General features: G+C 43.4%; 1 protein-coding gene and 1 pseudogene across 8 annotated transcripts; both read left to right on the top strand.

The window, feature by feature from the left end:
• Nucleotides 1-3,643: 3,643 nt before the first annotated feature.
• On the top strand, nucleotides 3,644-11,391 carry TPRKB (TP53RK binding protein). Of its 8 annotated transcripts, XM_063078269.1 has the most exons (7): nucleotides 3,644-3,748; nucleotides 4,792-4,941; nucleotides 5,654-5,711; nucleotides 6,157-6,256; nucleotides 7,190-7,312; nucleotides 8,774-8,950; nucleotides 9,505-11,391. In XM_063078269.1, exons 3-7 carry the CDS (start codon nucleotides 5,707-5,709, stop codon nucleotides 9,589-9,591), a joined length of 492 nt encoding a protein of 163 aa, XP_062934339.1. In that variant the 5' UTR covers nucleotides 3,644-3,748; nucleotides 4,792-4,941; nucleotides 5,654-5,706; the 3' UTR covers nucleotides 9,592-11,391. The 8 variants fall into 8 exon arrangements, with proteins under 8 accessions (XP_062934339.1, XP_062934340.1, XP_062934337.1 ...); XM_063078270.1 differs by lacking the exon at nucleotides 5,654-5,711; XM_063078267.1 differs by lacking the exon at nucleotides 5,654-5,711 and having other exon boundaries at nucleotides 6,097-6,256.
• A 3,567-nt stretch (nucleotides 11,392-14,958) lies between these two features.
• LOC134362559 (N-acetyltransferase 8-like) lies at nucleotides 14,959-16,088 on the top strand (annotated as a pseudogene).
• Nucleotides 16,089-16,513: the final 425 nt, after the last annotated feature.

Here is a 16,513-nt window from a genome sequence, read left to right as displayed (position 1 = left end):
ATCTGTGGTTTCAGGCATCCACTGGGGGTCTTGGAATGAATCTCCGCAGATAAGGGGGAACTACTGTGTGTCACTCGTATGGATGCTGGGACAATCGTAGCCACCTTTGAGAAGAACTTATGTTTTTAGATACCCCATGGGACTTCACTCTGACCAAAGAACATTCTTCACTGCCGAAGCAACATGACAGTGTTATGTTGCTTGGAATACAATGGACTTGCCATGCACCCTGTCATCCTCAGGCCAGTGGAGCCATTGAACTTTGGAACAGCCAACTCACACAGCAACTGACGAAAGGACATCAAAATGGCCTGCTAGTGGGGCTAGTGGGGTGATACCCCCATCTGACTAGGGCAGTATGGACACTAAACGCTTCACTCCAACTCAAGGGAAACACAGTACCACAGCACATGTTGAGAAACACTGAGCTTGGGATGGAGGTGGACTAGGCAACCACCTGATTAGGCTGTGCCTGCAAAGTTCCAATCTCAGTGTTCTCAACCATCATTTTCCTTTTCTTCTCTGGAAGCACATCCTGGGGATGGTCTGCAGTTCACACTGCCATAGTATCCTAGAAAGGGCACCATGACCTAATCTGAGGTGATGCTTCCCCCAGGTGCCTCCCTTCTATGAGATCCAAAGGGGTGGGAGAAAGGACCAAGGAGTACCAGGGTTCTAGGGTCCATCTAGTAGCATCAGGGACATCTGATCTTTCCAGTTAGGTGGGGGACATTATCGGACATGTCACGTTTGTATAGGATGCACCTTCCCTTCCTAGACTAGACGATAGAGACCAAAAGCTCTGGGTCAAGCAACAAGGGCAATAGGTGCCCCCAGAGGTAGTAGCCTAAGGACAGACAGACTGGTTGCTACACCAACTCAGCCCAACCCTTTTCTGGTAAGTTGGGAACACCTAAGAGCCTGGGAAGGGTGAGGGGTGGGACACTAACCTGTCAACCTGCTTTTCCCAGAAAGATGTGACAGCAGAGGCCTGGAAACATAATGCCTTCATTAGGCTCTCCCAAGCTGTGGCTACCAAGGGCAACCTGATTAAGTGCTGGATCTGCCATCCCAGACCTCATTCTGTCACAGACTACAGTGGGTTTACGTCCTTTATGACATCTTTGGTACCATACATAGGATCAGTGCTCATGAAAAAAAATGGTAAGAAACCTGTCCCTGACCATGGCAGATACTGCTTCCTCCACTGCCAGTGCCTTGGCAGCCCAGCAGCCACCCCTCAACTCCCTCAGGAAGGTTGTTTTTACATAGAGGAATTGCTCTAGACTTTATTTTACCCAACTGGGAGGAGGGTGTTTGATTGCCAACACTGCCTGTGGTACCTGGATGAACATCTCATGCACAGCATTGTTGAAACCTAAGTAGAGATCTGAAAGCAGGCCCACTGGCTGCAGACCCCAGGCCCACCTGAAGGATCCGTCTTTGACTTCTTCAGCAAATTTATACCTGGATTGCTGGGATTCTGGGCTAGGCTGCTTGTCCGGGAAGACCTGACCATTCTGGTTGTGGTAGTAGTCCTTTTGGGTCTAGTAAAGTGAATTCTGGTTATGGCTTAACAATGTTGCACTGAGATTGTGTCAGTGAAGATGTTACATTGATCTCATAAGACAGACATCTGCCTCCACATCTGGGAAGATCAGTGGGCATGTGAAATAGACCTGCTTTGTTAAGGGGGCTGTCTAGGTTAGGGGGTGGATTGCAGGATAGTTCTCCAGGTAGCCTTAGACTGACCCAGTTCTTCCCTTTCTTGCTTGGTTCTCAAGAATAACTGTAGAATGTGCTGGGAATGCAGGATCCTATGATAAACAGACTGGCCAGATCAGCCTGGCTCTGTTCCAGTACCCCCTAGAAACAGGAAGTCCTTCAACACTTTAGCCCAGTGTGTCATGTGTCCCTCCAGAGTATAAAACCCAGGGCAGGCTGCTTTCTGGGGTCCCTCAGCTGCTATGAAGTGGGGTATATACAGACAAGATTTCATCCACCCTGGGCAGCTTTCCTGAGCCTTGAGAGACCAGCTCCTGATGAATTCCAGGCTTCTGTTCAGCCTTGCTGCCTATGTGTAGTGTGCACGGATGTTCTCTCTCACCAGACTCAGACAAGTTGGTAACCAGTGCACAGTGAAACTGCTTCACGTAAGCTTTTGTGTAGATACATGTTTTCATTTCTCCTGGGTAAATATCAAGGAGTGAAATTGTTGAATATGGTAACTTTATGTTTAACCTTTTTAAAAGAAACTGTGAAACTCTTCCAAAGCGATTATACCATTTTACACTCAGAACAGCAATATGTGAGAGTTCCAGTTCTGTGTCTTTGACAATACTTGGCACTGACAGTCTTAAATTTTAGTCTTCATAAAGGAGTGTAGCAGTATCTCATTGTGGTTTTAATTTGCATTTTCCTGTTGACTAATGGTGTTGAGCATCCTTTCATATTTTTTTTGACTTTCGCATATCTTTTGTAAAGTGTCTGTTTAAATACTGTATATCAGTCATTCTTAATTAGGTTTTTTTCTTATTATTTCTGAGTTGCAGCTTTATATAATATGGATACGTCTTTTGTCTTAATTTTAAAATATAAAACACATACATATATACTGTATACGTATACACGAGTATGTATATATATACTAGTGTGTATATGGATGTGTGCATGTGTATGTATATATGTGTATATATACACATATAAATATATATACGCATATACAGTGTATATATCTCCACTGTATTCAAGCCACACTTTCTCTTTGACGCCTGAAATAGGCTAAGGCCACATGTCTCAGAGCCTGGAATGCTACTCTCCCAGATACACACAGAGCTTGCTTCCGGACCTCCCCTCAGTCATTATTCAATTGAACAATTGTTCACCCTTTTTGGTGAGATCTTTCTTAACCATCGGGATTATTTCAAATAGTAATGCCGGCAGTCTGGCATTCCCCCTCTTTTGTCTGTTTTTCTTCATAGTACACATCCACCGTTGGATTTGTTATTTGCCTGTCGTCCCATGCAAAGAGAAGTATTGATAGGGATGAGCCCCAACCATAAGGGAGATGGAAAATAATTTACAGCCTGTTTAGGGGATTACCTCCTCTCTTGAAGGCTGACACACTCAGGTATGGTAGGTCGAATTTCTGAGCCTGCTCTAGATGAAGAGGTCGACTTCATCAGTGTACCGTCACCCTGTCTCTTAAATACCCGAGCAAATCAGCGAGCGCTGGCGACTCCAGGGTATCTTCCCTAAATGACTGCTGAGAGAGTACGAGGCAATCCGAGTCCCGCCTGCCCGGAAGAAGAACTGCGGAATCTTGAGCAGCGGAAACATATGTAGAGCTCATGCTGGCCAATACTTTTCTTTCCACAGGGAGAAACTGAGGACGTCTAGTGCAAGCCGTAACACGGGCTAAAGACAAAACCGAGACTCAAAAGCCGACCTCAGCTTTCAGCCCCGGCCCAAGGATCCTTCCCACCTCCTTTGCCTGAAGTGACTGAGTAGCCCCTGTTCCCCTTCGCTTCCGCAGTCAGGATTCCGGCTGGGGAGGAGGGGTCAGCAGAGGAGTGGGCGGGACAACTGTCGGGAGCCTCTCTTCCGTCAGTACCCGGAAGGAAACGGCTACCCCGAGCCGGCCTGCCCGGAAACGGGCTCGGGGACGGTGGGTATGGGGCGCCGCCTCCGGAGGTCCAGGGCTTTGTTTCCGAGGGGGAGCTCTTCGGAGACACACCGGGGCCGGACGGTGAGTTCCCCTCGCACGCTTGCGGGCTGGCTGGGGAGCGGAGGGCCCGGCCCTAGGCAGCTTTAACTGTTTTCTTGGGGCGACCCCTGGGGTTTTCTCAGCCGATAGGTGCCAAGCGCCTCTCGAGGCCAGCCCCTGGGAATGCAGCACACAAATGAGTCGGCCTCTCCCCTCAGGAAATACAGTTGAGTGAGGAGACAAGATGATAGTCACACGCTTCATGAAACTCGAGATGAGGACTAAGAAGGAACTCACGTAATAGGGACCTCGTCCGGGGGCTCTGGGCGCTCTGGTCAATGGAGTCTTTGAATGGAGTTGAAGGGAGAGAGGAATGAGTCAAGCAGAGAGATGAGGGAGGAGGCTCAGGGGAACTACCAGTTGGAGAGGGCGGGTCGGAGGGAAAGTCGGTGACTTGAAGCCGGGAGAAGGCCACAGCGGCGGTAGCAGAACAGGCAGGCAGCGCCTAGCTGGAGTATGGAACACCGTGGCACAGTCGGAGCTTTATCATAAGAGCAGCGAACAAGATCTGATATACATGTTGAAGGGATCACTGTGACTAGGGTGGAGATTGGATTATGGAAGGGCAGGAATTGTGAGGAGACCAGTGTTAGGGGGCTACTGCCATAGATGACAGGTGGTGGCCTAGGGTGGTGGCAGTGGGTATGAGAGACAAGTGGACGGATCCAAGTTATATCAGGAAGTAAAAATCTAAGACTTTATGGATTGGATATGGCATTTGAGTGACAGATAGGTATCCAGCGATCATTCTGAGTTTCTGGCCTAAGAGTGAATTAAACTAAACAAGAACAAACTATTTTGAGCGTTTTTCTAAGGGTTCTTTTTCTCCTAGTGTTGAGACAAAAAACACATTTTTCTTCCTCCCTGATTATATTTACTCGTGTTTTGTGTGCTCACTGTAGAAAATTCAAAACATACACAATAAGATATTTTCTTTTTTGTAGAGGGCAAGAAAATCACCTAATAATCTTCACTACCTGAGATAGCCATATTTTGGTGTTTTCCTTCATGTCTTTTCTTTCCAGATCACACTGATTATATCTTTCTGAATCCATTTTGTTTCTTTGGACATTAGCATGACTAAAGATTGAACTACTGTGTGCCAGGACATTATTCACAAATTCTTTTTTCTGATTGTAACAGAAAAAGTCAAATGTTATTCCGCCAAGTCAGAGGTAACATTAACTTTTTGATGTGTTTTCTTTTCAATAGTTTTCGTTTATGTGCACCTTTAAAAAAACCCCACAATTTAGCCACATTTTATGTTTCATTTCACGTTCAGGTGTTTTTCCTTAATTTTATTTATTTCTATTTTCACACATTATTAACTACTCTTCAAGACTACAGTTTGTGATGGTTGTTTTGTCACAGCCAATCCTATTATTGGCTAGATAGGTTGTTTTAAACTTTTCATTGTAAGAATGATGAGTGGGCCATCTTTTGTAATTCTTGGATTTCCAATTACTTCCTTGAGAAAAAAGTCACAGAAATGGAAGCTACCAGAAAAAAGGATAAAGTGAGCCTATCAAATTGCCCCACCAAAGTATCTCATTAAGACTTTGATTGAAATTGTTTTAAAGATCAAATTTTTACAATACTTACTTTTTCCATTCAAGGATATGGTTATGACTTTCTGGTTATTCAAGTTGTTTTTTATGCTTGTTTTATGTCTTTATGTATGCCCTGTCCTTTCCTTGTTAAGCATATGTCTAAGAAAGGGACAGTATCATGGACTATTTAGTAATTATACCCTCTCTACTGAATTTCTGTGTGTGGTATGAATATCTTTGGGTCAAGTGTGATACTTTCTTCCTCTCTCCTTTTTTTTTTTTTGATACTTTATTCTTTAAAATCATTTTCTTCTTTACTGTTTGTGTTTGTGTCCAGGTCCTGGTACAATATAACTAAAATGGTGAGATCAGAAAGTTAAGAAGGCTAAAATGGAGTAAGGTTTCATTAATACCATAATTAACCTGTAGTCCAAAAAAATCCTGGGATTCTCCTTCTAGTTGTCTTCTGGGGAAGCGGCCCCTCAACCACGCATTTGAGCCTGTCTCATTTGGTCAACCAGGGGACCAGCCAACTTCCTTGGCTTTTGCCCAGGAATGGTAAAGGAACTAGAAACAGCTCCCCAGGGTTAGGAAGACAACATCTCATGAAGATGCCAAATGGACTTTGGGGGTGGATTTTTGTAGTTGAACAGTTCTATCACCTTATTAAAGTCATTTTTAATTTATTTGATTGTTAGCAAGGATATTTGTTAAAAATGAGTTATAATGTTAACTTTTAAATAAAAGAAATCTATTGGTCTTTTTGGTTTTGTGCAGTAGAATCCTGCTTATCTGTGAAATGCAGTTAACACATCAGTTGGACCTGTTTCCTGAATGCAGGGTGACTCTCCTGTTATTTAACGATGTAAAAAATGCTGGAGACTTGAGAAAAAAGGTCATGGATGGCACCATGGATGGTTCATTGATAAATCCTGCAGTGGTAAGTACAAAGTGTGAGAACGAGCGAGCCATGCTGGTCATTTAAGAACATGTTAATGTTTTGTGATGTTATAGGTTAGCCTAAAATTCTGTCATCTTCAGGTAAAAAGTTCTTGTCCAAACTGTAGAGTAAGATTTGGACAACCTTGAATTTAACAGTGAATAAAGGCAGAAGTGCCAGGCCCTGCACTAGGAAATATGAAAGGCTGTGGTCTGGCTCTGATGCGATGGCAAATGCCTGGGTCTCCGGCTTCTCATCTGTGAAATGAAGGTTCTGAATGGGGCCGTCTCTGCTAAGGAGGCATAGTGTAGCGGTTAAGAGAACACTGTGGAATCATGTTATCAGGACTTAATCCCAGCTCTGCCACTTAACGATTTTGAACAAGTTCTAGCCAGCCTTTTTATAGCACTTACCCCAGTGCTGTTCCTGGCGTTGTTCTAAGGGTCTAAGTATACTAACTTGCTTAATCTTCACAAGTCCTGTGAAGTAAGCACTATTATTATCTACTTCTAATAAATAAAATGCCAAGGAACTTGCCAAAGTTCCCTACATACTAAGTGACAAACCCAGGCATTCTTTGCCTCAGTTTCCCCATGTATTACATGCAAATAATAATGTCTATTTCATAAGGTAGTTTTGAGGATTAAAGAAAATAATACAGGTAAAATGTTTAGACTATAGCCTTTCTCATAATATTAGCCCTCAGTAAATGTTATTTTTTAAATTTCTACTATTTATATAAATTCAATGCAGCTTTAAAATTCTGTCATTTTCCAACTACCTAGGCCCTTGCAATAATAATTTTGAAAATATATTCGATAAGAATTGTGATGAAGTAAAGCAGCTTGACAGTAGAGTTACCACGAGATAGGGCATGTGTCTTCAGAGTGCTCCTGATTCTCCATGTGTAATTATTTTTGTTCCTTTTGGTAGATTGTCGATCCATTTCAGATCCTCGTGGCAGCAAACAAAGCAGTTCACCTCTACAAACTGGGAAAAATGAAGACAAGAACTCTATCTACTGAAATTATTTTCAACCTTTCCCCAAATAACAATGTAATGTGGAATTTACTGACTTTATTTCTGTTGACCTTGCCATAATAATGTGTGTTTCCCAGTGTTGGGTTGGAGGCTAGATTGCTAAAAACCAGTTGTTTGTAATAGACTGATGTCATAGTGAAAAGAGCTCTGGACAGAGAGTTGAGGTTTAGCACTGCCTCTTAACAAATAAACTTTGGAGTCAGATTACACATGAATAAACAAAAGTTCAGCTAAATTACATGAGGCTGATTTTATCTGTTCTTACCATATAGGGTCAGGAAGATCTCTCAAGTATTTTTGCTTAAAAAGTGGACAGAAATCCAAATGAGAAAACATTAGGCATGGATATTTTTTGTGTTAGCATGCGTGTCTTTCACTCTCCTTGTAAACTCCTTGATGGTAGAATATGTGTCTTTCCCCTGTATCTGGAACTTGCTAGTACCTAGAACAGCCCTTAACACATGCTTACTCACATACCCAGTGCACAGGAAGAAGTAGTCATAGTATTTCTATTGAGTATTTGTGGTTTGAAATACTCATAGTAATGCTTTCTCAATAAAAGTTGTTGAGCTAAAGACATTCCAGATGTAGCACATGAAAAAATGAAATCTAGCTATGGAAGTTGAAGTGTGACTACTACTATTAATAACATAACCAGAGACCATGTCAACAAGAGAAAAATTAGGAAGCCTATGGTGTGGTTTAAAATGCAGGTGATTGAAGAGTTTATAAAGTGCAGTCATCTTGCACGGTAGTAGAATTCCCCAGTACCTGGAATAAAGTTTACCAGATAATTATTGTTTCTTTGAGGTCATTTGAAATAATTCAAGAAAGTGTTCAATTCAATGAACATCTATTGAACTTGTCCCTGTTCCAGTTATAGTGCTAAGGGCAGAAGAAGCAAATATGTTCCTGAGGAGAGGCAGACAAACAAGTCAGAAGTTAAAATGCCCTAAGATAAATGATATAATAGGAATATGAATTCAAATCTAGGGCAACTGTAAAGAAGCCATTCGTTGTGGAGAGAGGAAGGTGGAGTGGGGGGTGGCATTTGAACTTGACCCAGGACCACGTGTTCAGTGGCCAAGCCATGAGGAGAAGGGTGATCCAGGCAGAGGACAAAGCATGAACCCAGGCAGAACAGTATGAAATATGACGGATTCCTAAACAGTCCAGATTGGCCAGAATGCAGGAGTGCAAGACTGGAGGGTCATAGGGCTGGAGGGAGGGGGTGTTTGGGTGCCATGCCAGGAACTCGGCTTGATTCTGCAGGAACAAGGTGCAGCTTTAAGGAGGGAGTACTTTAGGGGCAGTACCAGTAGATGCTGGAAAGGGATTATTAAAGGGAAAAGCAAGGCAGAGAGAACTGTTAGGATATGAAAAATAAGAGCCTGACCAAGGAAGAAGGCCGGATGGGAAATTCAGACAGGAAACACTGGTTTGTTGTCGTTTATTTATTTATTTATTTTTTCTTAGATTTCAGAGGCTTTGAAAAAATTTGGTATCTCAGCAAATGACACTTCAATTCTGATCGTTTACATTGAAGAGGGAGAAAAACACATAAATCAAGAATACCTAATTTCCCAAGTAGAAGGTCATCAGGTTTCTCTGAAGAATCTTCCCGAAATAACAAATATTACAGAAGTCAAAAAGGTTTGTAAATCCATATTGTTAGAAAGAGTGTGATAGATAAGGAATAATGCTGATGCTGTTTGCTTATTGATCACCTATGCACCAATTGTTCTGAATGCTAAAGAAACATTAATGAAGTTTAAAAAATTACTTGAAAAATAATTATAGATATGAAGAACTGGGAGGTGCAAGTTTATGTAAAATATAATTAGAAAGTTAGATGACAAAAGTATTCTCTAATTTAGAAAGTGATAGCTTTAAATATCAAGCATACATAGTACATTTAAAATGTAAAATAAATCACATTAGTATAAAGTTGTATGCTTTAAAGGTTGTTACAAATTTGGTTTGTGTGTTCAGTGAGTTGTCACAATAACTGCACTTTTAAGGGAATGTTTGACATAAGTGATGAATTGCCATGACTTTGAATATTTTAGTCACATTTGTGATTTGTAATTTTATGTCCTTAACCCAATAATTGAATGATAAATAATTTCACTTATACATGTTTGTATAATGGCAATTAGTGCATGAATATATATCAGCAAGTCATAATTTGTCTTTCATTTTTACAGATATATAAACTTTCTTCAGAAGAAGAAAGAATTGGGACGTTATTGGATGGTATCATTTGTAGAATGTCAACAAAAGATGTTTTATGAAGTGTCAGAAATATTAAGAGAAATTTATAGCCTTAAAGAAAACACTGGGGTTCAGATCCCATACTGGCCAGCCACCAAAAAAAACATTAATTTTCCTTTCCTGATGATAAAATTAATATATATTCACTGTAGAAAATTTGAAAACTCAGAATGACATAAAGAAAGTAAACACTCCTTGTCCTACTTCTTTTATTATTTTAAAAGATAACCACTGTTACTATAATTTGTCTTCTAGTATAATTACTGTCTTCTAGTCTTCTATTTCCATTAAGATATATTTTATTTTTATATAACTAGAATAAAAATTGCAAACAGTTATTGAAAGCCTACAGTGTGCTAGGTTCTTGCCTTAGTGATTTTATATTCATCAATCCGCTTCCCTCCCTTACTTCTTGGCTGCTCCTGCACACCCTTTCCAAGCCTCTGGCTCCTGTTCTAAGTGTTTTACATGCAAGAATTCATTTAACTCTCACAGCAATCTTATGAAGTAGCTACTGTTATTACCCCCTGTATTAGTCTGTTTCTGTTGCTTATAACAAAATACACAGAACTGGGTATTTTTATAAATAAAATGTATTGCTTACAGTTTCTGAGGCTGGGAAGTTGAAAGTCCAGGGAACACGTCTGGTAAGGGTCTTCAGTGATGCAGGATGTCACATTGCAAAATGGCGGAGCAGAGGTCCTGGTGTGCTTTCCTTTTAAAGCCCTCAGAACCATGCCCCTGACCACCATTCTTAACCCATTCACTAGCCATGGTCCTACCATCTAATCACCTCTTCAAGGCCTCACCTTTCAATTACCACAATAGGATTTCCCATTCTCAACGGTTACAGTGGGGATTATGTTTTGGGGGGACATTCAATCCAAGATACTCCCATATTAAGCGTGAGGCAACTAAAAGATTATAGAAATATTGAACAACTTCCCCAAGGTCATAGAGCTGGTGTAAAATCATTTGTTTTTTTTTTAATCTCACTTTGTCTTGTAGCTTGATTGTATCAGTCACGATAGACTATGTCAGGGTCAGCAAACTTCTGTGAAGGGCCAGAGAGTACATATTTTCAGGTTTGTGGGCCCTTTGGTCTCTGTTCCAACTACTGAACTCTGGTGTTGTGTGAAAGCAGCGACAGACAAGATGCAAATAATGAGCATGGTTGTGATCCGTAGAGGGTTAGAAATCTTAATTCGTATTTGATTGTTAGATAGGGTTTTTAGGTAATGCATGTATGGGACAAAACTCCTCAGATAGGAGTCAAGAGCTTACAGCTAGCGGGCAAGCGCCCACCGAATCAACTCTAATCACTGTTTACGTAAGGGAGTGTATACACTGATTGTTAATATAATGGGTTCATTGGAAGATTTTATGAGAAGGAAACTTACACAGGACTAAAACCTTTCATGTGAACAAGAGAACTGAAGCAAAACAGGGATTGTTCTGAGGGCAATAACCCTTAATACAACAAAACTTAAATGATGGGAAAATATGTGAGTTAAGATTTCCAAAGACATTCTGCTAGATAGTACATGCTGGTTGTTCCACATTTTGCTTTAAGCTGTTTCTTTGAGTTTCTTAAGAAATCGGGCACTTCAGTGATTATCTTATTGTTTCTTTTTGCATGTCACATAGTTTAGATTTATGACTCTTTCGATGGTATATTGTTTAAACGATTTTGAACCATGCGTGGTTGGATGAATATTGTTGTGTAGCCAGTTTTTTATGTTCTTACTATGATTGATTAACCATTTGTTTGTCTTCTGTAACTTCCTTGTCTTTGCAATAAAAACTGAAGCAAAAACCAACTTGGGGCTGCACCTTGCTTCTTCTTCCTAAAAGGAGTCGTCTTGATGCAGTCCCCTTGGGCTTATTGCATTGATATTTGCTTTGAGTAATCTCTTTAGCATCTCCGTTACACAGTGAGAGGTGTAACAGGGATCTTGTAAACTTTATCCCCAAGAACAAGTGGTGGGCAGTATTTGACCCAAGGGCCGTAGTTTCTGGATTTCTGAGTTGCTTAGGCAGCAGTTATGAACAGTGCCCAAAGCTAACTGGCTTAAGACAAAAGTTGTCTTGCTCACTCTGCATTGCCAGTGTGAATCAGTCCAAAGACGCATTGTGTTGACCTGGGAGGCTTCATCTCAGCCTGCACTCCATGGATCACTGGACAGTGGGAAGGGAGCACTGTGGGTTACATAGTGGCTCTGAAAGTTTCCATGTGCAGGTGACAGATATCACTGATCTCATGTTCATTGACTAAAGCCTTTCACAGGCTGAATGCCTGGCATATGCCAGGCTGAGGGAAGAAGGATGTGCCTGGGGGTCCCAAGTGCAGACATACAGGCCAGGCAGACAGGAGGGCCAGGGTGGGCCCTGTGATCCTCCCTCCCCAGGGCAGCCCCCTGTAGCCACCTGCTGAACTGCCCTGAACAAGCCATTGCCTTTTAGCCTAACCCACACTCTAGTTTTAGTCCTGAACTCCTCTCTGCTGGGTGAAGAGACTGTGTGGGAGGGGACATCAGAAATGCTACCCCTGGCCACCAAGGAAGGTCAATGGCCCCAGATCTGGATCCACAGCTTCCTGGGTTCCTCCCAGCCAATAAACATGCCCTAAAAGAAGACCAACTGAACATGTGCAAGACTATGTTACATAACAGGGAACCACCCCAATTAACTGAATATTCATTAGATAGTGTGAATATGTATTAGATAGCAAAACTATAAAAGTGGAATCCTGACAGAAGGCGGGACTGTTGCTTGTGGAGTGTGTGTTTCTTTTTGTATCAAGCTTACTTTCAGCAAGTGTCTGCTCACTCTCCTGAGCCAGCCTGCAGTCTGTACTAAACTTTGTATATTTCTTACTTTTGTATTAAACTTGGTGTGGGCCCTGCTTAGTCTCCGGAGCTAGGCTGCACTTTCTCTGTGAAGTCTTTACATCTTATCTGCCACATTAATCCTGTTTTCATCTTCTACTGTGATTCCGCTCTTGAATTCTTTCCTGGGGTGGAGTCAAGACCTGGTGAGAGGATGGAGTGGGTAGAGGCTGGCTATGGGGCCTCCCCAGACCCTCTCCTCTAGCATCAGTGGGACTGGGCAAAGGGTAACCACTTCCCACACTGGCCCAGGAGTGTCAGAAATAAAAGTGATGTTGAGTCCTCTTTCCACATGTTATGGAGTCGCAGGAAAACTCTTAAGAACTTCTGCTACTGCTGAACCAGGTGCCTGAAGAGGGCAGAACATGTGGACATGTGTTCTAAACTTGTTTTCCATGGCCTTGGCCCTTAAAAGCAGTCCTTTGGCCTGAGAGAAAATCTCATCCCAGCCCAGAAAACCTCTCTACAGATGCAGAAGGAATACAAAACAATTTTATTATTGAAAAAGTGTTAAACCATTGTGCAGCACATCACAGACAATCACGGCAGAGTAAAACTTTCTCCTTTTCCGTATTACTTTGGTATTTTGTGTAAATCTGCATGTTCCTGTCAAGAAAATGGTAACTCTAGAGAAGCGAAATAGAATTATGTTAAGACGGCTTATGATGCTGGGCTGTTAGTTAGTTCCTCCTCCCTTCCCTAGGCATCATGGATAACACTCACTGTCACAAAGCAAGACCTGAATAATAAAAGCTTTAGCAGTTGTGGCCTGTCAGGAATTCACAGTAACTATATGGAGGTCAAGGTCCTATCTGGCTTATAATAATTTGGAGAATGCCATTTTCTTCTTGAAACGAAAAGGAGTAAAAGACATGACTTCTCTCACTTTTTTTCAGAAATAACTGAGAAATTAACTCAGATTTAAGAGCTCCCAAAATTATGATGTCTTCGCCAGTCCCCTCCTAATTCTCTTTCCATCTCCCACTATCACAACAATCCACCTCCTGCTGGATTTATTGGACACAGCAAAGGGTACATCACTAAAGCCCCAAGCTCACATCTCTCCGGGCCTGACAGATTCAGCAGACTTCACAATCTTCAGATGGCTTCTCAGGTACTTTTCTTTCTCACCAATGTTCAGAACACACACCAGCTGCACAGAATGCTGGTGCCTGTCACCCATATGTCAACACTGCTTGTCATTGAAAATGATACCTGGAACACCATGCATGCATCATGCACAATTGTTGAGTGAAGAAATTGAGTGGATGTGGAAGCTGGTGAGGTAAGTGGGGGCTACTGCCAATGACTGATATGTTTATGGACCAGGTAGAGCCTCAGCAGGTCAAAGCTTGGTTATGAAAGATATTGCTGCTGAGCCAGGGGACTTGTACTCTGGCCCAATGAAAAGTACCTTGAGCATGGCGCATTCCCCAGGCTGTGTGCAGGGATCAGGGTGAACCTCAAAGAGTGCTGAGTGTTTCAGGTGGAAAATGCTCCTGGACTGATCCACAGTGGGTAGAGGGTGGCAAGCCTGATAACAGACTGAGGACCCCAGGCTGTTTCAGACACTGCTTCGCCCCATTCAGGCTAATTCCTTCTGAACACAAATCTGAATGCATGAGGGGATCCCTGTGGTGCGATAGCCCAGCTCCTTGACCATGGGGTTTATGAGTATCAAATTTCCAGGGGCCAGCCAATAAGTTAACTATTTAGACCCACTCCCGAGAGGTGGGGCACACCCTGGACACTCTCCTGGATGCAGTCAGAGACTGAGTGCTGAGGCTGCCCTGGACACTCAAGCTCTTGTGGCAGCAGGTGAGAGGACACAGGTGGAAGAACAGTGCCCTGAGTGTGGGCCTGGAGTCCAGTCACATTCCTAGGGATCTTGAGGCTGGACCATATTTGGTATTTGGCTCTTACGCCACGACAGCCCCCTAAAAATATGCAATGAAGGGGGAAAAACCCTTTGCTGAAACCTGTGCTCGGGAACACAGAATGTCTGCAATGCATGCTCCCTGGAGGGGAACTTAAGGGCCAGGACATGTGGTCTGGCTGCTGCATGGTGCCACCCAGTGTACCAAGAAGGTGAGAGAACCAGTACAATGGAAAAGAGGCTGGAGGGGAAGGTACTTTACATATTAGTGCTTCATGGAAGTTATTGTATTAAATTCTCAGAACAAGCCTAGAAGGCAGGGGGACAGAGGGACAGAGGGGCTAAGTAACATCCTCTAGGTTACGCAGCTAGAAAGGGATGGAACCAGGATTCAAATGCAGGTCTCTCTGATCCTACACCTTCTCCCAGTGGCAGTGACCTCCTTCCTTTAGGCAAATGGAGAAAGACACACCGTTGAGCAGGGTCTCCGCTGTTCCTGGGAGGCTGGGAGCCATGGGGGCACTCACATGGCATCCTCTCTCTTCTCCAGGGCCGCTGGGAAGTGTGCAAGGATGCCTGGCTCTCTCTTCTGGACTTTGAATTTCAGACCCAGGAGTCTCCCCATGGCATCTTTTCATATCCGCAAGTACAGGGAAAGCGACCGCAAGTGGGTGCTGGACTTATTCTCCCAGGGGATACTTGAGCAAGTCCCCACCACCTTCTGTCACCTGCTGAAGCTGCCGCGAACCCTCGTGCTCATAGGTGGGGGGCCCATCTCCCTCGTCCTGGTCTCTGGCTCCTGGCTCCTGGCCCTCACGGCCACCCTCACCCTCCTAGCTGTCCTGTGGTTCCTTGCCAGGTATCCCTGGAAGCAATATGAAGTCTTAAGTTTGTGCACAGACATGTCTGACATCACCAAGTCCTACCTGAGTGAGCATGGTTCCTGCTTCTGGGTGGCTGAGTCTGAGGAGCAGGTGGTGGGCATAGTGGGAGTTCAGCCCGCTGGGGAACCCACCTCGCAGAAGAAGCAGTTGGAGCTGCTGCACCTCTGTGTGGCCTTTGAGCACTGATAAGGATTGAAATGTGTCCCCCAAGTTATATATCAGAAGCTTGATCCCCACTGTGAGTGCAGGGAGGGTGGGAAATCCTATTACGGTGATTAAAATGTGGGCCTTGAATAGGTGATTGGATTGTAAAGACTATGCCCAGTAAATGGATTGATCCATTCACTGAGTAATAAATTGGTAGATTAGTGGTGGTCATGTGCATGGTTCTGAGAGCTTTAAAAGGAGAGCACATGAGGAACTGTCTCTCTCTCTCTGCTTCCTCATCTCACAGTGTGATACCCTGTGTCACTGAAGCCACCACCAAGGAAGGCCCTCATCAGATGTGTTCCCTTTGGACTTTGAACTGTCCAGCTACCAAAAGTGTAAGCAATAAATTCCATTTTTTTTTGCAAACTACCCAGTTCGAAATATCTTGTTAGAAGCAACAGAAATGGACTAACACAAGCAGTATCATCAGGGGATAGCAAAAGCCCTAGTTAGGACTGTCGTCCGGTTTGCCTGGACCCAAGGCTACAGTGAAGATGTCCTTAGTACCAGCATCTTGCAGCAGTCTGCCCTGGCCCTACCATGGCATGGGCTTCCAGAAGACAGGCCAGTCTTACTCTTCTCTGAGCATGAGGCTAGTGGCTGCTCCTCTAATTGATTTAGTCTGTCACCTCCCGTGTGATCAGGGAGGGGGCCTGTGATCTCTTTCCCTGTGTATTCATCAGCATAGGTCTGCAGTACTATAGTAACAAGCAGACCCTGACATTTCAGTGGTGGAACACAATAAAAGCTCATTGCTGGTTCACATCAGAGTCCCTCGTGTTTGGTGGTGGCGTGGTGGAGGTGCTCTGTTCACTCAGTCCTTTCGGGTTGCCTCTGTTGCCATGGTTACTGCTGCATAAAGAAACAACCTCAAAACGATAATCAGCACTGATTTAGCTCATGAGTCCTTGGGTCAGACACTTTGGCTGGGGTTGGCTGGGCTGCTCTTTTGACCTCAGATCACTGTGTCACATTGTGGTGGGGTTGGCTGAAGTGACAGGGTGACTGGGTTCTCTCACTTACCTGCAGGCCAGCTCAGGCATGGCTCGAAGGTAATCCAGAGGAGCAAAGACAAAAGTGGAAA

Source organism: Cynocephalus volans, chromosome 14 (genome assembly GCF_027409185.1).
Source record: "Cynocephalus volans isolate mCynVol1 chromosome 14, mCynVol1.pri, whole genome shotgun sequence".
NCBI classification, from domain to species: Eukaryota; Metazoa; Chordata; class Mammalia; order Dermoptera; family Cynocephalidae; genus Cynocephalus; species Cynocephalus volans.
Note: the sequence above shows the minus strand (reverse complement) of the source record. Positions and strands in the feature narration are given on the sequence as shown.

What these genes read in the sequence shown, in the direction of transcription:
- TPRKB (XM_063078268.1), top strand. Translation starts at nt 6,116, where the DNA reads ATGCAGTTAACACATCAGTTGGACCTGTTTCCTGAATGCAGGGTGACT. An exon ending in CATTGATAAATCCTGCAGTG is followed by an intron (nt 6,257 to 7,189) that starts GTAAGTACAAAG and finishes TCCTTTTGGTAG; the next exon opens with ATTGTCGATCCATTTCAGAT. An exon ending in ATATTACAGAAGTCAAAAAG is followed by an intron (nt 8,951 to 9,504) that starts GTTTGTAAATCC and finishes TCATTTTTACAG; the next exon opens with ATATATAAACTTTCTTCAGA.